Raw genomic sequence first — 26,327 nt, 5'->3', positions numbered from 1 at the left:
TTATGGCCAAGAAGGGAAGTATGGTGTCCGTCTCTCCTAAACCAGGAATGGAAAGACTTACCACTCGTAACTCATCATGTTTCAAACGAATCCTTAACACACTCGCTCGTGGTATCGTTGAACCAGAACTAACAGAAGGAGAGGAACTAATACTCGAGCGCAAGTTGAAAAACACATCAGTGCAAGATGTCACTCCGAATGTGAAACCGGAAACGAAACTGAAAACAGTACCGTTATCAGACAAACCTGTAATTCCAGCCAAAAACGGAGCAGAACGTACACTACAAGATCGGGTCGCATCGTAAGGAAACCTGCAGCTTTGAAGGACTTTGTGAAATAAACTTGCAGATTGTTTCTTGTGTTTGGTTTAAAGATTAATGTCAATTTTCTAGTCAATTTTGCAATGTCTCTCAATTTGTAATTCTAGTCAATTACATTGCAAGTGTAATTTTCTTGTTGTGTTAAATTGTATTTGTAGAAAAATCTGTTTGCTGTCAATTTCAATTTTTCATTTATTACCAAATTTCATTTCTGAGAAAAGGAGGAATGTATTAACTGCATATGATTCATTTACACTATTATTACTATTTTAATGGAACTATTTCTTATTGTGTAATGTTAAACCTTATTACTTTCTAATTTCTCGCCGTTACTCCACATGCTTTGTATGTGCGCATTAATATCATACACTTTCAATAAAATGTCAGCATCCAGTCAACACGTGTTTTGAGTGTCTCATAGGATTACCATAGGATTACCCAAGTATTACAATTATGATAAATAAACAGAATCATCAACAATGTACCTAAGCTAATAAACTTTGAATTTATACATGAAATTCTAGTTGACACAAAATGAAGTTAGGGTTAATGGATTCAGGATTTTTAAGCTTTGGTAGCGGTTGATATTTGTGTAATCTTTTGAAAGTGAGGGATGTAGGGAGTAACTCCATTTTTCGTCATAAATGCACAAAAATTTAAAATATTAAAGGAATAAAAATCGAAAATATATAGCACATTAGTTCAATAGTGTCTCGATTTTGGTCTACCTCGCACATTCAGTTATTCGTTTATTAGGGAATTGGCTGTTTAGTATACTAGGTATTCTGTGCCAATGGTTTTTTTTTTTTTTTTTTTTTTTTTTTTTTGATTATCCTGAAGTTTAATTTGAATTTAAGTAAATCAAAATCATTTTGAAAAAAATATGATATACATAATTATAATTTCGGCAATATATAGAGCCGAAATGTATAAATAAATCACTTAATCGCCGACATAAAAATATCTGCTTCTTTTCTTAATAAAAAAAGTTTCCAAAACGGGTACTATCAAAGTTCAGGGAAAAACATGATTTCACTGCACCTCTTCAATTTTCATGTTTTTACGTGTACTGAAATTTGTATATTCTCTCAAAACATGTAAATATACAAATAGGATTTTTATATACTGATACAAAAATTATCTTTAAGAAAATAATCTAACAACAAGCTATCAATTAAAATGAAATAGACAATGGTTAATCCACAAAAGATCACTAAATTATTTAGATAAACACAAAAGTAAGCACAATTTAAAAAGGCAAAAAACATTATCATTTCTTATTGATATAAAAATAGTAAAAACTCATCTGTAATTTTATATGTCAATCTGATACACCATCATCAATTATAAACTTTCCCACGGACTTCCTTAGATATATTCATGCCATTTCTCATGTCATTGTCTTATTAAGCAAAGATCAACAATAAAACGTAGTTGAGATGAAATAAACAGGAAAACTTAAAGGGTACATGAAGAAATCAAGATAACGAAAGTATGTCAACAGTAATTGATACGTGAAAGGCTTTGGTACTGAAACTCTTCATGATATACGCTTGTCATATTTATTGGAAAAAAGAGGGGCGTCTACTACTACTTATCGACTGTCTCCTAGGGGAACTCCGTGCGAAGTAAATGTCCCTCGGATCAGGTCTGTCTTCGTGCGCGATGTAAAATCGGTACCTTGGATCAGATCTGTCTTCGTGCGCGATGCAAAAAACGTCCCTTGACTCAGGGCGCCCCCTGCGTACGACGCAAAGATCTCGAGACTCAGAATCTGCTTTTTTACTGCGATAATGATCTGGATTTGGCGATTGACTTCGGTCATTTTGACGGTCTCTTGATAGGGATCTCACCGCTTTCGGTCGGCGGGCTAAAACTCTGCATCTAAGTTGATAAGTTTTTACTCGTTTAATCGCTTCTTCTAGAGTCCCCGGGGGATTATTGATTAACTGCCGCCCCGCTTCGCCGTCATTACACAACAGAGCAAAACGAACAACTACTTGCTCTTGGAAAACTTCCGGCGAAGTTCCGCCACCAAACGCTTTCTGGGCAGTGTCCATTACTCGGTCCCCCCATTGCTCTATAGCTTCGTCCGCTCGCTGGCAGATAAAATTGAATTCCAGCAATGTGAGGCGGCTCTGAGGTAAGTTTTACCGAATCTCTCCTCCATCCGGAGAAAGACTTCTCGGAAACTTAACAGCGCGCCTCGCTGTCTGAGGATATCAAAGTACTTTGGGGCTGCCCCGTCGAGCATGAGACTTGGGGCAAACAGCGCGGGTATGTTAAGGCAGCACATGGACCAGAAGTCGGCGAATTAACATTTTTTTATAATTATTTAACAGAAATAAATCGGAAAAGTCAAGGATAAAACTTTTGTTATAATTATGTATTCTATAGACTTCAATGGGACTTATACTACATGAAGCACTTCACCACGACGTCACCACGTGACGTCTATAATTAGAAAATATGTCTTAATGAAAAAGTGAAAAGTTCAACACTACCCCGGGGATAATTAATTACAATTTGTAATAATTGTTATGTAAAAACATCTCTGTTCCATGAAAAGTTCTGCTAGAATCCTATTGTCCTATCATAGAAATAATTATGCAACACTTTCGGACGAAACCTTCCAAAAATTTTTACATTTTGTTCATAACATATCGAAAAAAAAAAATGCATTAATTCCCGTAAACCATACGATTCTAGCAGCACTTACCAAAAACAATACAATAAGAACTTTGATAGAAACAGAAATTAAGTTTCAAAGTGTGTGGCGTAGTGCTGAACTTTTGCATCTTATTTGTCACGAACGATAGAGGAAAGGCTGATCGGCAAGTAAACACCCTCCCTGCTTTAATTTTACGGAGCGTAGTAGAAGCGTATTACCATACCTTATTCATAAGCTTTATTCCTACATGAATCACACATGATATTCATTCTAAATGCTTTTAAACTCCGATTTTTTGTGTTTGTTTACATGAATTCTCGTTACGTTTCACTTTCACTCTGCTACTGCATGATCAACAGTTATGACGTCATGGGTTTGGTATTTAACCCCTGTGATAACTACAGAGACCCAGAAACGACAAAAGTCCGTTTATATAATGCCATTGCATATTTTGATTAATTTTTACGACCTCAAATCAATCTAAGATTTCGATTGAAGGAAATAGTTTTCTATAAACTTTACGTCATATAGCTTACTATGACGTCATATTATATAAGCAAGTAGAATATTTGGTTGTAACCTTAATCTACCTGCGAGAGAGTCGGGTTCGCTTCACTGATGGTATTCAGCGATAGTGGAGAACTTGGCATAGAACGGACCCCATCAACATCCCCGCTATATCTCACCCCTTTGACCTCGGCCGGAATATTCTTACTAACACAGCTTCGGGTTCCAGCGGGAAGTAAACTTGGCAACTGACTCTGGTTCACAGTGGTCATTAACGAATGACCCTGTACGGTATTTGGCAAACCCCCATGACTAGGTTCGAGCGACGGACTACCCCCTAATGTAGCTGACTGCACAACCAACCCGCCATAGTGGCCAGCGCCCTGACCACACAAGTTAGCAACACTAGGATGCGCTGACGCTAAGGGCACGGTCGAAGAAGTACCCAATCGGGTGCACCATGCAACATGCACTGTGTCTCCCCACATAAACAGGCATAGACTCTCCGCTATGTGCGGACAATGGGGTCACTGCAGGCATCTGATGTCCGGGTAGTGTGCTAGGGACCCAAGGACTCCCCTGGCTACTAGTCTCTACTGGCTGGCTGACTTTAATATCCTGCATAGGCGGGGGTGGATGTGACTACCCTTTATCATTCCAGCCAACAATATTACTTAATTGGCCCCCTAAAGTTGTCTCCATAGACCCAACCTGTTTTAACATACTTGTCTCAAAGGCACCGATATTCCCCTTCACGGCTCCCATTCTCTGCCCTAGGGTGTCCACCCTTCTGTTTACTGTACCAAAGTCACCCTGAATCTGACCTTTCCCCTAGGATACGGTCAACCGCTCCCTCCAGGATACGCTGACGTTCCTGGAGCAGGAAATAAAATGCGGACCATCCGGGTGTTTCTCTTGGACCCTCCAAAATAGCTCCCTGAGTGAGTGACATGTCACCCTCCCCATACTGAGTGATATTATCCAGAGCACTCCCCCCCCCGGGGGCATCGGTGTACTAGCAACACCCGGGGCGAACTTAACACTCTTGACAGACGTGACTTTACCTGGACTGCACTCTAAAGGGGTACCTATCAGACCCATCCGGTCTCCTCCCCCTACCCGAGCGTACCAGCCCTCCTCGGGTCTTAAAGTCCCCCTGCCCAGATCAAACGAGCTACCCTCACAGTCCATGATACACACACAAACCACAAAATAAATTTATAAAATCAATATAAAAATATCTCGCGGCGAATCCGCTAAGAACATAAAAGAATGTACAAAATACGAAAAAAAACTTTAACCTTATAAAATTACTTTACATAATAAAAAGTCAAAAAATCAAGATGGCGATGGCACTAGCTAAAACGTTCTAGGCCGGCACCCTGCTGCCCACACAAAAAAAACCTGGGTCGCAGCGTCAATATAGTGTTTCTCTACAGGCTACATTCCTGCTGTGATGGCGGATTATCAGAGAAAACACAATGAGTATAAATTCCGCACTTTATTAACTAGGCTTCGCCAAAGGTACACAATAATACACTGACTTACAGATAAACACGTCCGATGGGACTGCATTCAAATCAAGAAGAGAAAGAGTGTTACGTCACACTTCCCATCATAGTAGAACACGTGACCGGAGGCTACAGGGGAATTCGTCCCCTGCTCCTCCAGGACCAGTACAAAATTTTCATTTTTTTGGAGGGGGGGGGGAGGGGGTGAAATTATAGTACAGGGAACAATAAGCTGTTTTAATAGTCGATGCTACTTGTGTGATCATTAAAAACACAAGGTCTTTGCGTAATTAACATTACCTTGAGTATATACATGTAATTGTTACCTATCATGCATAATTGTATGGACACTTGGGTTAAAATTTTAATTATACATATATAACGATCTTTAATTATTTCAATTTGTTTGTTTATATACTCACCGTCAATAGAAACGCAACACCCGAATTTAAGGGATGAAAATTATGTACGGGATATAACTATGTACCAAAAAAGTTTGGACATTTTTTACTTTGCCAAATCAGTTATTTAACTGTTGAATGATTTTCATTCCATTACCAGAAGTCGATTTTTAGCCCCCTGAACAGAAATAAAAAATCAGCAGTTTTAATAAAATTATTGACAATGTTTTAGGTTTTTTCAGGTTTTATACCTGTTAATCATAAGTCTTTAACTAAAATTCCGGAAAAATGTTCTTTCTTTCCCGGATGAGATGCCTGTATTTCCTCAAAGAAACTGAAAGCACGCATTTTCATTGCTAATGTTGGAAATTCTCAAAATAAAGAAAAGGGAGAGCTACAGATGCAAATATACACTACATAACGACTTTTCGGGCCCATGTGTTTCAAAAGCTTGAATGACATTTCCTTGACCGGAAGTCCAAGGGTTACTACACTACGCCAAGTCGAAAAATTCGACCTCAGTATCTGAAAAACAGGCATTTAAAGATGCACAAGAATATTTTTTTGCTCAGGTTAAAGACATTGATAAACCCACTGCATGGTAGAATTTGGGCTGTGTTTGTTTTACATGGCGGACTAGGACGTTTTAATTGAATGGTCGGAAGGGGGGATGTTTTAAAAGTTATATGTTACTTTTTAAGGGCTAAAGATAACATTTAAAGTTTAAATGAAGTATCATTGTTTTGTAAATTTACTTTTTACATTTATGTATTCATTCTTAATTTTATCTTTAAACGGGTGTTTCACAGCTAGGTGTAGATGAAGACATGCTAATTACCATTTGCATGTTTTAGTTATAATTGATAGGTTTTTGATAAAAATGTGTACCTTGAAATAAGAAATAATATACATCCGAGTAAACGAGACTCGATCAGTATCAATTTTTAGTATTCGATACTTGGACCTTGGATCGAGTACCCAGTAAAGTTGACCTCCCTAGAAAATATATTAAACTAGAGGTACTGTGAACAATGAGCTCACTAAATGATACCCCCCGCCTCCCATAATGTCCATGTGTTGCTATATATTGTTTTACGGTAATGTGTAAAGAGGAATAACTCGTCCTATCAAATGTTATCCAGAAGCTTCTATATGTGACGTCATAGGTAAACATATAATGGCAATGTCAATGTTTTGCTATGGGAAACTTAAAATACGTTTCGAATAAAAAAGTAAAATATGAGGTGCACAATGGCAATATGTAATAAAGATTCTGTGAAAGTTTCATTAAATTTTACTCAGTAGTATAAGACGAATTGCGAATAAGAGATAAAGTGTAATAACAGATGGACGGACGGACGGAAGTACCGATTATTATATACCTTCCCACATTTCAAGTGGGGGTATAGATATATCATAAAAAGTTATATAAAGTCCTTGATTTCATTTATTGAAAGTCGGATGCATTGTAAAATAATTTTTGTTAAAAAAACATTATGAGATATTCTTAATTTTTTTTTTCAATTATACACTTATACAAGAGACAGTTGTGAGGGGAATGGTGTAGATAATCTCCAGAAAAAAAAATCACCACTGATATTGGGATGTATGTACCAATGTTTTACAATCATCAAAGACAAATTTACCACAGGAATAAAATAAAATTGTCTAGCGTTCAAGGGCCTGCCATGGTAGAAGCTCTCCTGAAAAAAAAAAATTAATACGAGTTATCAAAGAACAAAAGAGAATTCTAACACAAATTCTAAATTTGAAATATTCCTTTATTAAAATATTAATTTCATTTTTGCGAATTGTGAACAATCCTTGTACACATTATTAGATATTTACAACAGTATATCATATCTGCAAAGGAAAATGAACAGGCAAACAAGAAACACCGCTATTGTGATGTAAGATAAAGCTGCTTTGACGTAGAACGACATAGCCCCCCGTCCTTAATTTTTTAAAGGAATTATTTTTTAATCATTGATGTATAAAGAAAATTGATAAAATTTTGCTGCTCAAATTCTAGGAAATTTGAAGCAACAAATTTTGTAACACATTGTATACCATAGTTTTCCGATATTGCTTGTATTAAGGGGCCAAGTGATCATACCGTACAAATGAAAACAATTCTAAAAATATATATTTCAAAATTATAATGAATAAATAAAAGAAATCTTATTAGTTCCTTTATAAATGATAAATTGATATGCAGTCAAAATCTGTCGATTGTAGTCAATATTGCAACAGTGTATTAGTCTTGCGAGATTTCCACTGTTCATTTGATGGATTTCTTATGCATTTTTTAATACAATTTCTAGTTTTGCATCAGTCATTTCACTACTGATAGATCCATATACAACAATTTTTTCAGATTTAAACACTTCAGTTGACTTCAGCAAATACCACTTTCCAGGCTTATGTATTGCTACCGTTGAATTAGGTTCCGATTCACATGATTTCTTGTACACCTGTAATAATGCAACAAACAAATTAACAACGGAAAATACTTGTACCTACGTACATAATCTATTTCTCATGTTTGATTCTTTATGCTTGAAAAAAGAGTAAATAACTTATTTGTCAGCAAAAGCTTCTGTAATTTCATTTAAAGTTAATCTGAATGGAGATGGAAAGAAAAATGTGTAAGTGACTCTAATTAATTTCAATACTACTTAGCTCTTTTCAGTTATACATGTACAAATAAATAAAACAATAAGAAAAACATTCTCCAACTGCTAAAAAGTGTCTGATGTTTGATGTTTTCATTTGACTTTCATTCTTGAACATTATTAGATTTCATTTTATAGAAATCCCTTTCTACAGAGCAAAGTAATGAAATTATATCATGATAGTGTAGCCAAAAAGACTGGGTACTAAATTTAATTGGTGAAAGTGTTAATCATATCTTGCGAAAACACAAGACATCCCGCAAAATCACACATTTTACTATTTAGTACTTACAAATAACATCCTAATTCGATATGTATTTTATACTTGCTTCACTGTGTAGTTGACCCCTGTTGATATATTTAAAGAATATTTTCAAGTTTGTGGGGAGTAATTAGAGTGCTATAATAACACATACTTTCACGTGAGTATATCTTTCAATAAGCGAATATCACACAGATCTGTCGCATATACATATTTTATGGAGCGTGTGAGAGCTTTTTTGGAAGACAGATTACCATGCAAATTTGTATGATTTACGTCCCATTAATAAGTAAGAAAACTGAAAATTGACGTTCCATTTATACACATACACACACACCCTCACACACACAGAGAGAGCGAGAGAGAGAGAGAGAGAGAGAGAGAGAGAAAGAGACCTGCGATTTATGTCAACATAGGCGAGGTATTGGAGATACCACGTTTGAATTGAAATACTGATTTTAACCATAAACAGGTACTATAGAAAACAAAATGCTGCAAATTTTAAAGAATAGCCTGGAAATAGTAGTGTAACATATCTACGCACATCAGTTATATTTTTTGTCACTTTATTTGACCCTTACTTATACAAATTCCTTACACAGAACTAAAATTATTTTATAAAATCATAATTCATATTAAAGTACTTACGTTAATTCCAAATCTATTACTATCAAAGTTCATCAAAGGCATATGATACAGGAAAGGAACACTCCAAGCTACAGCTAAAGCGAAATCTGTTTCATGAAATTGATATGTCAAAACTCCTGTCGTTCCTAATGGTAAATCTGTAATGGTTGCATTACAAAATCATTTTAAAGGTATACACTATCACCTCCTTTTATTGGATATATACATATTTGCATTCACTCTGTTTTTTCCCACTATGAACCTGCGAGCTTCAATTACATTTATTTAGAAAATAAACAATAATGCTAAACAGTTCTCTGGAAAATCTATCCTGTGAAGCCCGATTGATTTCTCATTAGATTTGATCACGTACCATCTAAGTTCATTTCCTATTGAACTTTTTAACATTTTTGTATATTACTTTCATGAATTTTTAAATTTGAGACAAACGAGCGTATGTTAAGGCAGCACATGGACCAGAATTCGGCGAATTAACACTTTTTTTATAATTATGTAACACTAATAAATCGGAAAAGTCAAGGATAAAACTTTTATTATAATTATGCATTATATAGACTTCAACATGAAGCACTTCACCATGAAGTTACCACGTGACGTCTATAATTAGAAAAAATGCCTTAATGAAACAGTGAAAAGTTCAACACTACCCTGGGGATAATTAATTTCAATTTGTAATATTAGTAACATCTCTGTACCATGAAAAGTGCTGCTAGAATCCTATTGTCCTATCACAGAAAAAATTATTCAACACTTTTGGACGAAAACTTCCCAAAATTTTTACATTTTGTTCATAACATCGAAAAAAAAATGCATTAATTCCCGTAAACCATATGATTTTAGCAGCATTTTCCTAAAACAATTGAATAAGAACTTTAGATAGAAACAAAAATTAAGTTTCAAAGTGTGCGGCGTAGTGTTGAACTTTTGCACCTTATTTGTTACGAACGATAGAGGAAAGGCTGATCGGCAAGTAAACACCCTCCCTGCTTTAATTTGACGAAGAAATTGTAGAAGTATATTACCATACCTTATTCATAAGCTTTATTCCCAAATGAATCACACAAGATATTCATTCTAAATGCTTTTAAACTCCGATTTCTTGTGTTTGTTTACATGAATTCTCGTTACATTTCACTTTAACTCTGCTACTGCATGATCAACAGTTATGTCGTTACGGGTTTGGTATTTAACCCCTGTGATAAATACAGAGACCCAGAAGCGACAAAATTCCGTTTATATTATGCCTCTGCATATTTTGATTAATTTTTACGACCTCAAATCAATCTTAGATATCGATTAAAAGAAATTGTTATCTCTAAACTTCACCTCATATAGCTTACTATGACGTCATATCATATAGGCAAGTAGAACATTTGGTTGTAACCTTAACCTACCTCCGAATAAATTTCGAGTAAAATTTCACTTCTTACACGAACGGGCCGCTGTTTTGCTATGTTATGACGCGCAATGACCTAGAAGTTGTTTGGTCTTGCAAGTTCATCTCGCTCCAACATTTGGATGTCTACACTCATTTTTAGCCGTCCAGTTTAGGAAATATAGTGAATAAAAATTGATCGCTGCTGAGAATTATTTTACTAATTCATGAATTTTTAATATATTTAAAGACAAAAGCGTTGGTATCGTCTGCTTTTATACATCAAACCTATGGAATTATGGGTTAAATATGTAAGTGTGGTTTGAGGCTACTTATAGTATTCAAAACATTATTCGCATTGAAAGAAGAATTGTACATATCTTGATAAAAATATCCATATTTTAAAATCATTTTATCTTTTTCATCGTCATTAACTTAGAGATATTCCAAAACAAATTGTACACTGGCAGAAATATGTTGACAAAATCTCGTTATGACCTCTGATCCCCAAATAACGTTCATAGAGAATTAAATATATTTTTTGGTTTTCTTCAATTGGTTCATAGTTGAAAGATATTTGCAAATGTACATATAGTATTAAAGACGCAATTGCGTTTGCTATGAGTGCAATTCCCTTTTCACACTCGCATAGAACGAGGGTTGTCCGGTAAAATCGTGGACAAAGTATTTGTTTGTTTGTTTTAAGTAAAGGGGTTACTTAGATGAAATTTTCAACAGATGTTTTTTTTTATATTTTAGTGTATCTTAATATTATTTTGATTAGTTATAGACAAAGTTGAATAAATTATCATGATTGAATGTACACAGGGTTCGGTCTCACGGTGCTCGATCAAAAACACAAGGTTCCATAAAGGATATGGAGATAACGAACAGTATTCAATCAGAGAATACACGAGTATTATTTCGCAATAAGAGTATTAAATGGAGAAGACATATCAATATAGAATTGTCCATATGAAAAATAAATATATAGTAATATCGATATAAATAAATGAATATTTGCGAAAAAGAAGTCAGAATAAAGTGTTTTTGAATTAACTTCGGGGAGGTGGGAATTCTAATAAATCTTCACTTCACTCGATATTCAGTGAAAGCTTAATTATGTACCATGTATTTGTCAGGGTGTACGATTATAGGCTGAAACAAATTCAAAAAAAGATATTTAAAAAAAGGAGATGAAGAGACATCAACAGTAAGAAAATAAGCATCGTCATAGGGGTTTTTGTACGCATCACAACTTTTGAATAGGGATAGGGTATCATGTTTCAATGCTAATATCTCCTGAGTTCAGTGCAGGATTTTAAATCGATTACGAAGCGAAAATAGAATGTAACAGTATTATAAAACTAACACTATTTGATGTTGTTCCAAACTGTGGTATACATAGGATCTGACTCTTGAAGGCAAAACCTCCACATACATTTTTCAAACCCCCAAGCCCCCTCCCGTCTGAATTCCAAAAATATAAAAATTGACTATGATACCATATATCAGATAAAAAATCACAATGATAGAATGTATCAGCTGAAAAACCAAATATCATCAGACATGATACATGTAACGATAATGTATTTTTTGGTGTCCTTTATAACTCACTGAAATACTTCCATGCACTAATAATACGTCGTGCAGAATAAAGATTTTAACTTTCAGATCTACTAGTATTTATCTTTTATGTATAGCATTTTAGCTTACATTTTGGTCCTCTGAAACTAAGAGAAAAAGATTCCCCTGGCCCAATCTTCCACTTTGGATTAGCTTCGTCCACACCGTATTCCAAGCTTATCTCGGGATTTACAAGAATTCCATTTTTCAGTTCATTATTGATGGTCAGATTTATTCGTGACTGAAGCAACTTAGACTTTGAAATTGTCATCATTACACCTACTGCTGTGGCTGGAAAATATATATATACCTTGAAGTTGTTAGATTAAATATTATAATGTCTATACTTGGTAAAATTTGCGAAAGAAAAAAAGAAAAGGTGTAAAAATTCATTTTTTCTGCAATTTGAAATGCTAATATAAATTACCTGAACCGTAAAGGTATGGATTTTGCATCACACTCTTAGCAGTGGAAAGATATCCACCATATCCTGACAAAGCATTTTGAAATGGACCCCATACACATCTTAAAAGGTAGATTGTGACATATCTTTAACTAATGAATGTTTTCGAAAGTTATGTATATATCATTCGGTGCTTTTTCCTTATTTGTCTACTGATGATATCGATGTTTTAGTCATTATTTTGAATTTTGGTGTGTATTTTATTCCAAAGAAACTGTAACAACATTTTAAAAAAAATAATTTGACTGAGTCTTTGATCGGATAAAGTGAGAAATTCGTACTCAATTCAATATGAAAATTATGGAATACTTCTAAAATTATTTAAAAAAAAAAAGCATCACTCAACATTCGACCGTATTTGGAAGCAAAATTTGTTGATATTATCAAACCATAGATCATGCAGCAGCCTTTTCAAGTTTGAAATTCAAACACGACTAATTACATGTATGAAGAGTAAATAGAACGATCTGTTATTTTTTTCTGATAAGATAAAGAGTAACTGCTACATGTACTAAAGCTGAGGGCTACTGCTCTCTAAATTATCATTGTTTTCATAAATTCATCATACACATTAGGAGGAATCCCTTTATTACCTTAAAGTTACCTTAAATGATCTTTTATCCTACAGTTTAATACTGCACTAAATATGTTTTTCCTAGATCTATCCAAGAATAATAACAGATTACTACGTAAAAAATCTGACGTGATCTCGTTAGGTAAGGTACATCCACAGATGTAACAAAGACGAAAGGTGAAAAAAGTTTGCCAAATGCCTCGTGTGCGACTTATTTGTAGGGGAAAATTGAATCTCAGTTATAGCAAATTTTCTCTGATATCTCATCTTACATGTATGTATAATTCATTTACAAATTCCAAAATTTGCAAAAATCTTGTTAAAGATTTAATCGTTTTCTTCTACTTAAACATAGTTTCTGATTTATATGTGTCATCGGTACATTCCATTTCCTTAGATCAAGTTCAAGATCACAAACGATAAGATGTTTTGAATAAATAGTGTAAAATAATAATATTAGACTGTTTTATGGCTTGATGCAAAGTCATTTGGACAAGTACAAGATCACTATCAGGGTCTGCACATTGATTTACTGTCTTTCCGCTGGCAAAACATTGCAAGCTGATATCCTTTACAAAATTCTTTACAACTTTAGAATGTGACATAACCACCTTGATTCAAGCTACGCATGTAACTACTGTCTGATGCTTCAATGGATACCTACTCGTTGCGTTGAAACGAACTTGGCTCACGTTTTCATTATTATGATAAATGTCAATCTAACACTTTAGTGTGCTTAATTTTCAGGGTAATATCTCGTATTGAACGACAAAATCCCAAATTTTCGGGGAAATATTTCGGATTGAACAACGAATTGGTATTAATATTTTATACCTCTTCTTGAAGATACTTAAAATTATAAAATGCGTTTCGTAATTGTCAAACCTTTATAATATTTTACTTTTTAAAAGATATCATCTCAAAGTAAATTTACATGAATAGAATATTTTATCTATGTATGCCTTTCATAGGCGTCGGAACAGGGAGTGGAGGGCTGGGGGGAGGGGGGTGGTAACCCCCCTCCCCCATTTTTTGTAATTTAAATGCATTCATAATATAGGCATTGAAAATTGGGGTTAACCTTTTTTGGTGGTTTAGCCCCCACTATCAATTAGCCATCCCTTTCAATTTGCTTCCGACTCCTATGCCTCCAGTGGAAGAAACTTAATATTGTGAATTTTGTTTCCTTTACATATATAAAACCGAATGACAGCTTTTTATAAGTTATTTTTCAGAATTGTATCACTTTTTAAAAAGAGAATTTATAACACTCCGAGGAGAAGATATCTTTAAAGCAAGAACAGGTGCCTGTCGCCATTAATTGTCATCATCCTGATATAATACATGTATATTTGATCGGTCTGTCCCAAAATTCGCGCAACTACCATAATATCAAAGTGTAAATTTCACTCCGAGGAATTCGATTAACCTAATCTATTCTATGGATTCCATAACTCAGCAAAGTATTTATAAACAATTCCACCACGATCAAAGGTATGCCGCGGACATTATTCTCCAATAATTCACAAACTTTGTAGCCATCAAAATATTATTGAAATTAGAAACACGTATCAAACATGTATTTTTGTGATGCATATTCGACACCAGAATGAAATATTGATTTAGACCACATGGATGTGTCGTCTTTCGCAGTCTAAACACCACGTAAATTGCATAAAGAAGCTGATGAATGTAGGTTTTTGTAGCTATGCGCTGCTATTCCCCGTACCACGTACGCCATTAAAACATAGAAAAGAAAAATGATTTTGTCATCGTGTTTTTATAAGAATTAAACAATATATCTAACAAACAAATTAATTTTATAATAAACAAAAGGCTTTTTAATGGAAAGTTCAAATTACCTGCATTCCATACACAGGTAAGCAAACAAATTTACCCTCTTGGTGCTAAATCGAACAGCGTAACGCAACATAGTGATTCATCGTTTCTCCATAGAATAAATGATCAACCATAATTAGAGCTGTTGATAGAATAGAAATACTATCCTTGTTATCATAAATGTTGCAAGGTAACCTTCCTAGTCTTGAAATGTTTGAAATATAAAAGCCTCGGCTAGAACATCGTTTTTATTTTTATTTTGAAGATGACATTTCTAGACTTTGCAGGTTATCATGCAACATGCACGATAACGCCGACTTCCTTTCTTAAATATACTGATATTTTTTTTGTCCTGGAAATGGTGCGTCAATTCCCTATCTTTAATAATACATTAACTGCTGTAGAGAGATACTTTAGAGAGAAATTCTTTAATTAATGTGACGCAGCATTGATAAGGCTTGAAAAGGGTTTGGGCCTAATTTATAGGGAAATGTTTAGTGTGACATCACACACAAAAAACTACATGTATAAATTTGAAAAGGTTTTCCTAATAACACCAGAAAATTAAATACTTTGCAATTTTTAACTGTATTAGCAAAATAAATTTCAAAACTTTCAATGCATTGAAAATTGTTGTTTACTGAAACTGATTTATTTTATGAAACGCCTATTTCCACATCGACCTATTTAAAGGCGTTGTACAAAATCTGCATAATAAATATTTGCATATAGTATATATAAATGTACATGGATACATTTAAAGGCATATTTAAACCAAAGCATAAAAGTCTTTAAAGAAGTAGCCTTTTAAATGTTTATTTACGAATAGATTTTTTTTTATGTTCAAAGACAGTTCATTCCACAATTTTGTTCCGATTTTACTAAAGCTGTTGTCGCTTAAAGTTTTCCTTTTATTAAATGGTACTGTATAACAGCTTTCGGAATTTTGAGAAGAACGCTATTTTTTTATATGAGGGTTGCTTTGACAAAGGTTCCATTAAAAATATCCTGGTGCTTGGCTCAGAGAACAATACTCTAGGTCTGATATTTATCCAATAGAGATCGAATAGAGCGTCTTTTGAACTGTCAATTTCCTCCGATTTAAAACTAATTTAGCACAAATATTTTGGATTCTTTGCATTTTATTTATTTCGCTTTGTGTTGTTCTAAACAAAAAACGTTACAATAGTTTCGATGTGAGATAACAAATGATAAAAGCAAAACTTCCGTAGCTTCCTTTGTTAAATATATAAAAATAAATTTGATCCTAAGATTATTAAGCATTGCTGTACGACATTTATTAATTACATGTTCTTTGAAATTTAGATCTTCATCTACAAATGCACACAAATATCGAACACATTTTACATATTTGATTTCGTTAATGTTGATCACTTTTGTAGTACATTTTTCTAGTTGCATTTACTTCCAAATAGAATGAACTCTGTTTTTAATGCATTCATTTTCGATTAATTAGGGATTGTCCAGTTTTTGATAACTTTTTTTCAATCCAGAAACTCGGGAATATCCTCAATTTCGTTGTGATTTGACGCTGGATTAAAGCGTTATTTGCAGTATGGTCATCTGCAAAACCGAAAACTGATATGGACGGAGGAATGACACCAAAAATAGTTCCCGCGTACGTCAGATACAATCAAGGTCCTAAGCGGCGATTAAGCATTAGCGGTTGATAATGTCAGCTATATGCAATACTTTATGGCATTTAGCGTTGCAATTGCAATGCTTAATGCTATTTGTATCATTAAGCGGTGTTTTATCATTAGTGGTTGCTACACTGCTACCTTGTGAAACGCTACATTGCAGCTGATGCACAAATGATGAATCAGAATTTACACATACTTGGCAGTCACGAAGTCGCAAGTACATTGTATGAATCTACCCATTTTGATGCCAAACCACTTATTCCATATTGTTTTTGAAATACCTTTAATAATATATCATGGTAGGGGGTTCAGGTAATCCGACTTACCTATGTAATTGTGCCATTTAAACACAATTTATCAATGTTTATAAACGTAATTTTTTCATTATTATTCATATTTATCTAGATATTAAATATAATGAATTTTTTCTACATTGTTTGAACTTTCGTATGACATGTGTGTTATGTCATTCTGAAGAGTTTGCATTAAAAATTTACCCGGTCGAAGTTGTGCTAAAATTGGATACGGGGTTTCCCCTTTGATGCATGGCACTGTAATTTTGTATCTGCGGCGTTGATAGCGTAATTTGGTTGGCTTTCCGGAGGCGATTTTTGAGGAATTGACGACATTGACATATCACAGGAAAGCTTACATTTAGAAGATCAACATTGTTTATGTTGCATCTCAATGCAATGTGCAGAAGTTTATGTATTTTCATTTCAAAGGAAAGAAGTCAATTTTACTAAGGTAAGTAATCGAAATATTTTTATGCAACATACACTATTAAAAAGCTGAGAAAATTTCCTATCTGAATATCATGGTTCTGTAATAATTTCGGAAAATAATTCACCCGGATTCCAATCAAAATTCGTTATCCCAACGCAACTTTTGAACAGTTTCTATGTACCTTTAAATTCATGCACACTTATGTATCGTAGAACCACAAAAGAACATAGAAATGCGACATTAAATAATATTAGGATCGACTTATTGGAAAAAAAGATATCTATGAAAATATCATTTTCTACAATGTACTACACATAAACAGGGACCTTTAAACGGTCCCTGATATAAATGTACAAATTTAATTATGTTGCCATGATTTCCTCTAGATTCTGAAATACATATAATGTATTGTATAATAACTGAATAATCTGAAGTTCTTCTAACTAGGCCTAATAAAAATATTTTTGTTATTAACATGATACTTTGTGGTTATTTTTTTTTCAGTGAGTATAAACAGTCAGACTTCTGGAAAATGCGAGAATCATTCCATTATCATGATTAAGGTACCCGCCGGTAGTAGCAGATGTCTGGGATATTAAACTTAACATTCAACTTGTCCAGGAAGCATGGATAATGTAGACTGAATATATATACAATCATTGATTGATACCGAAAAATTGATATCATGTATTTTAAAGATCGATCTATACAAATTTTAAATAAAGTTGTGAATTAGCTGTAGTGAATTCTTTTTTCCCAAACTTTGCCATTTTCATATTAATATTGACAGCTTTCTTCTTTGCCATGTCCAGACAGAACTCTGACTTTTAATGAGCATATTTGATTAAGATCACTATTTTTATAAATCTTTTAAAAGTAATAAATTGTAAAGAATTTATAAATTTTCATTATTTTTTTCCTAACTTAGATTTTGAAAGCATTTTATCAGAAAGACTGTATCGGCCATTTTCAATATTGGTGGCCATATTGGATAATTTGCTGCCATCTTGGATTTTTTTACCCGGCATGGAAACAGAAAATTAGGGCTTGCATAGACCTTTCCGAAAATATATAGTTTGCCATACTTCCAAATAAAATTAGACCTGTTACTTAAAAAACTACCTAGATTTAACGGATTTTTCTTCCTTTCATGTGGCATCAATAGGTACTCTTTAATAGTTAAATTTTCTTACATAAAATAGCAGTATTCACAACATTGATAAGTTCATAACTTATTTTTTCACCAAGTAAAGTGTTTTTATATTTCTGAATGTGTCCATTATTGTGCTAGAATATATTTATTTGAATATATCTCATCGAAAATTTATACCTGAACCCCCTAATCATGGTCTACAGTATCGAACCCTGGGCTGAGATCGATTGCTAAAAGAACTGTAACATTTTGTTTCTCCATAGCGTCAAGCAGTTTATTTATAAGTCTTAAAAGAGCAGATTTACAAGAATTGAAACGTCTGTATGTTGACTAATTTTTGGGAGCAGACTGTTGTCATTGTTTCATTGTTTTCATTTACATGCGCGTGGAGTCTAAGCAGAGCAGAGTTGCTAGTTAAAGCCAAGACAACAGTTTATAAACAAATCACTGATTGCAGTCAGTGAAAATTATCGAGAGAGACGTTAAACAATGAACAATCAATCAATCAATCTGATCGCAGTAAACTTTTCGATATTGCGTCATATTGGTTAAAAAATGACGTATTTCATGTTCACTGAAAGGGATATTAAGTATGTTTTTTAAAGTTAAAAATGCGTTTTCATATTAAAACAGAATATCGTTCACATATTTTAGATAGGCTATTAAAACCTATGTAAAAACTTAGTTTAGTGCGATTTTTCAATGATTAGTGGAAGAATGTATGGAATTAATCTTACCGTGTTTATGTTTAACATCTAGATGGCGTATTCAGTCGCCTTACCGAAAGGGCATACACTTTATAGATGTTAGCCAGTTTTTAAATATAAATAAAAGATGTTTTCCTGAACTTGAACAGTGCTGCTGCTTTCTTAAAACCGAACGTGGGACTATAAAAGGACATAAAATACTCTGTAAAGGTCAAACATATTTCGAAATGAAGTTAGTTACGTGAAATTTTAACTAATAAAATGCGAATTCTAGTTAAAACAACAAGTCTTTCTAGATAGTACAAAGTATGCAGAAACAAATAACGTATTTTTCTCATTTCAACTAGGGTATGCCCTTCCGATTTTGAAATTTGTTTTTGACCTCCATTCAGTACACATAATATGCATTGTCCGTGACTGTCAATTGATGGAACCAAACTTAATTCAGTACAATGGGGTATAGTTTGTTATTTAAATAAGTATTTAATTTATGTAATAATACAACATCTTTATGAAAATAAATTCAGGATTAAAAAAACCTTTTTTTGCATGTCTACATTCCATTGATTTCTTCATAGTAAGCCTTAAAAGTGCTGAGAAGTCAGAAAGACAACAATAAAATTCCAAAGAACGTTCAGAAAATCTAAAATTGACATTTTTTTCTAACGTTTGTATCATCAAAAGGCATGAGTTATCTACACTTTATGCCACTATTCCTCACGATAAAGTTCTTAGGATATATTCCTTTGAAGCAAATTTTTATTCAAAACACTATATAAAAGCGGACAAAAAAACATCCGTTGTGGGCTTTAACGTTTAATCATTTAACGGTAATTCTGTCGATATGTTGACTGGACTTATCCCAGTGAACTTGAAATGAGATGTAAAGGTAATAGAAAATGTGTCACTTAACACTTTCAAAGAGAGAGAAATAATTCCTCTACACTTACAAACATTAATTAAAAAACTACGTGTAAATAGGAAAACTATGTAGATTGTCGTATCAGAAATATTACAAAATCATGTGAGAAATCTTGATACCTGTTATTAAAAGTCAACTTAAGAATTTTAATCAACTAGAGTTGTATGCATCTATGCATTAATATTTTAAGAAATAAACACCTATGGATTTTTTTCCAAGCTTTGTACCTTATGCATTTGCTTGCAAATTAATTTGTTCCTCTCTGAACTACATGCATGACAACTGTGCAGTTCTGTAGATTTAGCAGCACAGTAAAGGTTACAAATGGAAATATCGGCAATTTTTAAGAAAAAAAAAATACATACTTTATCAGGATGGGCGATTCTTTTTAGGACTTCACTAATATAAAAAATATGTAATGTGGTTTAAATCTACATGTTGGGGACATTTAGAGTTTTTTTATTTAGACTTGTCACGTGATATCGACGTCACATGATTTTAGCAATAATACTTACAGTTTAAATGTCATCTATAAATTTCACTATTGCAATAACATAACTAAGTTAAAAATTCTTGTTTAATTTATGATCCTATTCAACACTATATGTAGTTTTTTAAAAGTGCTGCGAACCTATATAGATTCCCTTTTTTAATTACTAAAACTTGATTGTTGGACGGCAGGTTGAATATTTTGCTGGTCAACTACATTAATAGTAGCTTTAATTATTCTATTTGCACGATTTCATGAGATTCGCAGCACTTTTCAAATACATTAATGGTATGCCCTTGCAATAAATCGATTTATAAGGTCCCTTCTATTACTTTTTTAATGAATCTGCATACAAACACACGACAGGATCACTTGTCTGGAGAATGTACGGATAGTTTATAAATAAAATACTAAAATAGACATTGCATCCAAGTTAATGGAGTTTATTTAATTGAAAGTAATATTTTATTTATTTGAGAACAAAAGACATTTTTCATTGTACACAATGTGACTTGATCAGCCTCTCACTGTGTATAAACTGTGTCGTTTTTGCGAGAAGACGTCACATTGTCAGGTGCATTGCGATAGATGCATCGTTTATATACTGTTGTGTCGGACAAAACTGCATGTAATAGTAAGTTTGTATATAGTATACAGCTATTCATCTGTTTGAACTAGCAAATAATTTCATTTCATGGTATTTTGAAGACCTTATACGAGGGGCATTTCAAAAGTTCTGAGAACTGATTAATAAAAAATTAACCGTTTCAAGGAAATTATTGAGTTTGATATCATTGGACAGATCAGAAAAATATATACATATTGTGACGTCACTTTATAATTTTTATGACGTAATAACTCCGAAAATGACGTCATAATTCCGTATGCTCACGATACTGGCCATAAAAATGACGTAACAAAAGACACAATTTGATCAAATTAAAATTTTAAAAACAACTTTTGCTCATTACTCGGGTGCCAGTTGTCGGTCGCAAATGCCAATTGGTAGAATGTTTACATAGATTACAATCTATCATTTGGTGTTCTATTTTGCCGATCTTCTTGATCTGAAATAGGTTAAGCGATTGTCAAACATCGCATGTTTTTATCGAATCTCGCTCAAAATATTGCGTAAAACAGACCTTACTGTGAGAAAAAAGCAAAGTTGACAATCAAAGAAAAATAGACGATAGTGTTACAAATTTTGATGGCATCTTTTCGTCGGGTGTTTAAACGAGATTTGAGGGACTGATGAAGGCTCAAGAGAAGTTAAGTTTAGTGTGCCCCATATTTTCTCGTAAAATCAAAAATGGCGTTGGCGCAGTTGTAACCCTACCGTACCTCCACATATTCGCAAATTTTAATACATGGGAATTAGATAAGATTTTACATGTCTGTGTAACTTATAAACCTTTTTTTGGAGTCAAAAGTCAAAAGCAGTAGTGGGTTCTTGGGCGCCGAATTTAATTCAATTATAAAAAATACGCAAAGAAACAAGTCAGGGGCAAGACTTTTGAACATTTTATTTGTAAACGGTAAGAGTGCAGTTACTCAAAATATATTTGTTAAAAACTGCATTAATATACTTCAGTTTTATACAGAAAATGTTTAATTTCATACAGTGGGGAGCTTTATAAACGACCGAAAAGCCAGTCGTATCATGTAACTTAAAATCTTAAATGAATGCCGATGATAGCATAACCGGACATAAACCGTGCTAGTAAACAAACCATACAATGAAATATGCAATTCTTGATAAACAGTACCATAGTTCTACTCTACTTCTCTGCAAATAAGAATTTTCTTTGAAATATTTTATCAAATAAGCTTTTGGCAGAACTTTTAAGATTGTCTAATGTGGATAAAAACGCAATTTTTCAGTATGCTAAACATTCAATACTATGACGTCATTTTCGCAGAGATTACGTCATGAAAATTACAAATTGACGTCACAGTATGTGTATATTTTTCTGATCTGTCCAATGATATCAAACACAATTATTTCCGTGAAACGGTTAATTTTTTATTACACAGTTCTCAGGACTTTTGAAATGCCCCTCGTATTATGTGTGACGTCATAGAAAACATTTCCCGTACAAATTAGACCGCGCCTCCTTAATTTAACCTTAAATTTTATTTTCTTTTTAATAAACTAATTATTTTAATAAATATAATACTCACAAGACAGTAGGAATGATGAAATTTAGCAAAAACAATGAAAACCACATCTTCTCAACCTGGTGACTGAACGGCGCAAATATGGATTTCAAGACTGCGCAGTTTCTTATCACAAAAAACACTTCCTTCAAGCAATTGATAAGATTCCAGACGATCAGATCGTGTTATTGATTAAACATATTTACGTTGCTATGCTTGAAAACGAACATGGAAAACCTAAATTTTTGAATAACATTTGAAAAGAATATAGGAGATTTATATTTTATTTGTACCATGGTTTGTTGATCTTGGATTCCTATAACTGAACTGTATGAAATAAATCTGCACATCACATCCGGTAAAGAAAGAAGGATTTTTCCCTGGCATTCTAGTACAATACTTATGATTAAAAGCTACATTACCTGACAACCCTGAATATTGTTAAAAATTTTATTAAAAATGCAAAATTTTGATTTTTTAAGAGAGCTAAAATGCAACTTCCAGCAGTGGAAAGAAATCCATTCAACCGTTAAAGAATTGATTAGGCAAAGTAAAAAATTTCCTAACTTTTTTGGTACATAGTTATAACCCATATATAATTTTCAACCTAAAATTAGGGTGTTGCGTTTCTATTGACGGTGAGTATATAAAAACTTCATCTAGAACATCGGTTTTTATTTGCAGATGGCATTTCTAGACTTCGCAGGTTATCATGCAACATGCACGATATCGCCGACTTTCTTTCTTAAATATACTAGTATAATTTCTTGTTCAGGAAATGGTGCTCAATTCCCTATCTTTTATAATACATTAACTGCTGTAGAGAGATACTTTACAGAGAAATTCTAGAATTAATGTGACGCAGCATAGTTAAGACTTGAAAAGGGCGCGGGGCCGAATTTGAAAAAGGAAATGATTGCTGTGCCACCACACAAAAAACTTTCAATTTTAAATAGGTATCCCTCATAACACCAGGACATTTTAAAAATTCTTTGCAATTTTAAATTGTATTAGCAAAATAAACATCAAAACTTATCAATGCATTAAAAATAGCTGCTTACTAAAACTGAAATTGGTTTATTTGATGAAACGCCTTTTTTAACCTATTTAATTGCGTTGTTCAAAATCTGTATGATAAATATTTACATATAGTATAAACGTGGGCTGTTCGAAAATAATTGAGACATTATGTATATTTTGCTTTCTAATGAACGTGTTTCGGTGAGAATTTGCATAGACGTTTGACATACACTTAGAATTAATAAAAGCAAAAAATATTTTACAAATAATAAATATTTTCTGTACAATGGTACATGTGTATAAATGTCTCATCAGTAGGGGTACTCGGAGCAGTCTCGAAATCAGATATTAAAAATATTTAACACCAACATTCTAACTCTTCGTGGACCCATGATTAGAGCGAAAATAATTCTGTTTATGTGTATAATTTTTCAGGTTTGTTTCTAATTAATGTTGTGCAACTTTGTTAGAATTTTGATCAGGAATACGGAGATCATAAAAAAATTAAGTGCGTAATTCTACTGATATTCTACTGATATATACTTCACAATAAAACACAAAGTTGTTTTTTTTTGGGGGGAGGGGGTCAGAATTTTTCGATAGCGCCCCAATCCCAACGGAAACTGCGTCCCCTGGCCCTAATATGTCACCCTGAGTCTAACTATTTATTTTGTCCATGTAATGCGCAATATTTTAATGTGTGCAGCAAATAGATATATGCATGATGTTCATTAATTGTGAAAGTAATAAACATATTAAACAACATTAAAATAGTTCTGGTTTATTGACAGGAGCTTGACAGTCTCTACGCTGAGCACTTCGGTAGATGCCAGTGGCATCACAAGAACTTAGTCCTTCTGATACCGATGAAGAGGATGATAGACCCGCTGACATTAATGACAGAGCTAGAGAGTATCTGGACAGCCTAAACAGCGAGGAAGAGGGAAGTACATATAGAGGTGATGAAGCGGATTGCCGTGTATTGACTGATGATGAAGACATTTGTAGAATAAGAGATCTACAACGAAAAACATGTGGTTGTAAACACAACTGCATAAATAAATTTCAAGAATCTCAAATATTCTCACATGTGTTCGATGTTCGGGAAATGCAGAAAGATGAGAAGGAATTGTACATAATTGGATTTCTTGTTGATTGTGACAATGATAAAACTAAGAGGAAGAAAACGAGAAAGATCAAGACATGAATTTATTTTTGCTGGAAAGAAAGTTTGCAGAGAAACATTTATGATCGCTTTTGATATTGGAAAACAAGCTTTACAGAACATAAGAGATCACATGAAAAAACATGCACCAACGCCTCGGAAACATGGTAATATTGGGTCCAGCCTGCTCACGTTTTGAAATTTGTAGGCATTAAAGCTGCTCTTCAATTTATACAGAGTCTTGCAAATGAAATAGGTTTGCCCCAGCCAGCAGCTCCTCGAGGACGAGATAGCATACCCCCCCCCCCATATATATCCCTTCTGACGTGACGAAAAAATATGTTCATAGTAAGTATGTTACTAGCTCTGATGTGGGAGAACACCCAATGCGATGCGTCAAGTATTCTACATTTTGCGGGATATGGAACCATTGTTTGCCTCATATCAAAATTGCAAAGCCACGGGATGATGTATGCGCTACTTGTGAAAAGTTCAGAAAACTAATTATAGATTCAGTATCGGAAGAAGAAAAAATAGATTCGACGACCAAGATGCAGAAACATATAACCCATGCCCAAGAAGAGAGAGCTCTTTATAACAATTGTATCAAAGAAGGCTTGAGAACGGTTCTCGACATTTCAGTTTTGATTTCAGTCAGAATGTAAACATACCTCATCATGCTCGTCAGATGGGGACACTATATTTCCTGAGTCTTCGCAAAATTCAAATATTCGGTTTTCGAATAGATGACATCCCAAAGCAATTAAATTTTTTAATTGATGAAAATGAAACAATAGGCTGTGATGGTTCGAATACACATGGACCAGATTCCGTTATTTCAATGATTGACTGGTCATTTTCACAGTACGGAACAGATGACAGAAAAATCACAATTCATGCTGATAATTGCTCAGGTCAAAATAAAAACCAGTTTGTCATTGGATACCTTATGTGGCGTATTATGACAGGACAGCAAGAAGAAATTACGTATATGATGCAAGTTCCGGGACATACGCGCTGTATCATTAATGGCGGATTTGCTTTAATCAAGAAACTTTACACAGAAAAGTGACTGCGATTCCATTGATCAGCTTGAAAGAATTGTAGAGCAGTCCTCAGTTGCAAATTCGGCAGTCCGGTATCCCACGTGGCAGTGGCGAGAATGGAAGGCTTTTCTCTCTGAGTTTTTTAAACCTCTCAAGGGAATACGCAAGTACCACCATTTTTGCTTTAAAAGTACAGAGCCTGGTACTGTGACGGTAAAGGAATCGGTTTCATCAGAAGAAATAAAGGTCAACATATTAAAAGACAGGAACTGTGTATTTAACCAGGATAGACCAGCTTTTTTACAGCCCACCGGTCTCTATGATGCTCGCAAGCAGTACTTGTTAACGAAAGTAAGACCATTTGTACGACCGGCTCAACAAGATATGACCTGTCCGCCGCTTGAA

General features: G+C 33.7%; 1 protein-coding gene across 1 annotated transcript; it reads right to left on the bottom strand.

Moving 5' to 3' along the window:
* Positions 1–7,297: 7,297 nt before the first annotated feature.
* Positions 7,298–22,790, bottom strand: LOC134228443 (uncharacterized). The gene is made up of 5 exons (XM_062710101.1): positions 22,716–22,790; positions 12,424–12,521; positions 12,087–12,287; positions 8,996–9,132; positions 7,298–7,884 (listed from the first exon to the last, which is right to left on the bottom strand). The coding sequence occupies exons 1-5, from the start codon at positions 22,760–22,762 to the stop codon at positions 7,708–7,710; spliced, it is 660 nt and encodes a 219-aa protein (XP_062566085.1). The 5' UTR covers positions 22,763–22,790; the 3' UTR covers positions 7,298–7,707.
* Between the last annotated feature and the right edge of the window lie 3,537 nt (positions 22,791–26,327).

Source organism: Saccostrea cucullata, unplaced genomic scaffold (genome assembly GCF_032062105.1).
Source record: "Saccostrea cucullata isolate Sc308-1 unplaced genomic scaffold, CSIRO_AGI_Scuc_v1 ctg623, whole genome shotgun sequence".
NCBI lineage: Eukaryota > Metazoa > Mollusca > Bivalvia > Ostreida > Ostreidae > Saccostrea > Saccostrea cuccullata.
The sequence above is the reverse complement of the archived record's forward strand: the minus strand, read 5'-3'. Positions and strand labels throughout refer to the sequence as shown.

Excerpts from the sequence above, each read along its gene's own strand:
- LOC134228443 (XM_062710101.1), bottom strand. The coding sequence starts at position 22,762 with ATGTGGTTTTCATTGTTTTTGCTAAATTTCATCATTCCTACTGTCTT. Across the intron at positions 12,288-12,423 it reads TCCATACCTTTACGGTTCAG|CCACAGCAGTAGGTGTAATG; the intron begins GTAATTTATATT and ends TATATTTTCCAG. Across the intron at positions 9,133-12,086 it reads TAGTTTCAGAGGACCAAAAT|ATTTACCATTAGGAACGACA; the intron begins GTAAGCTAAAAT and ends CAACCATTACAG.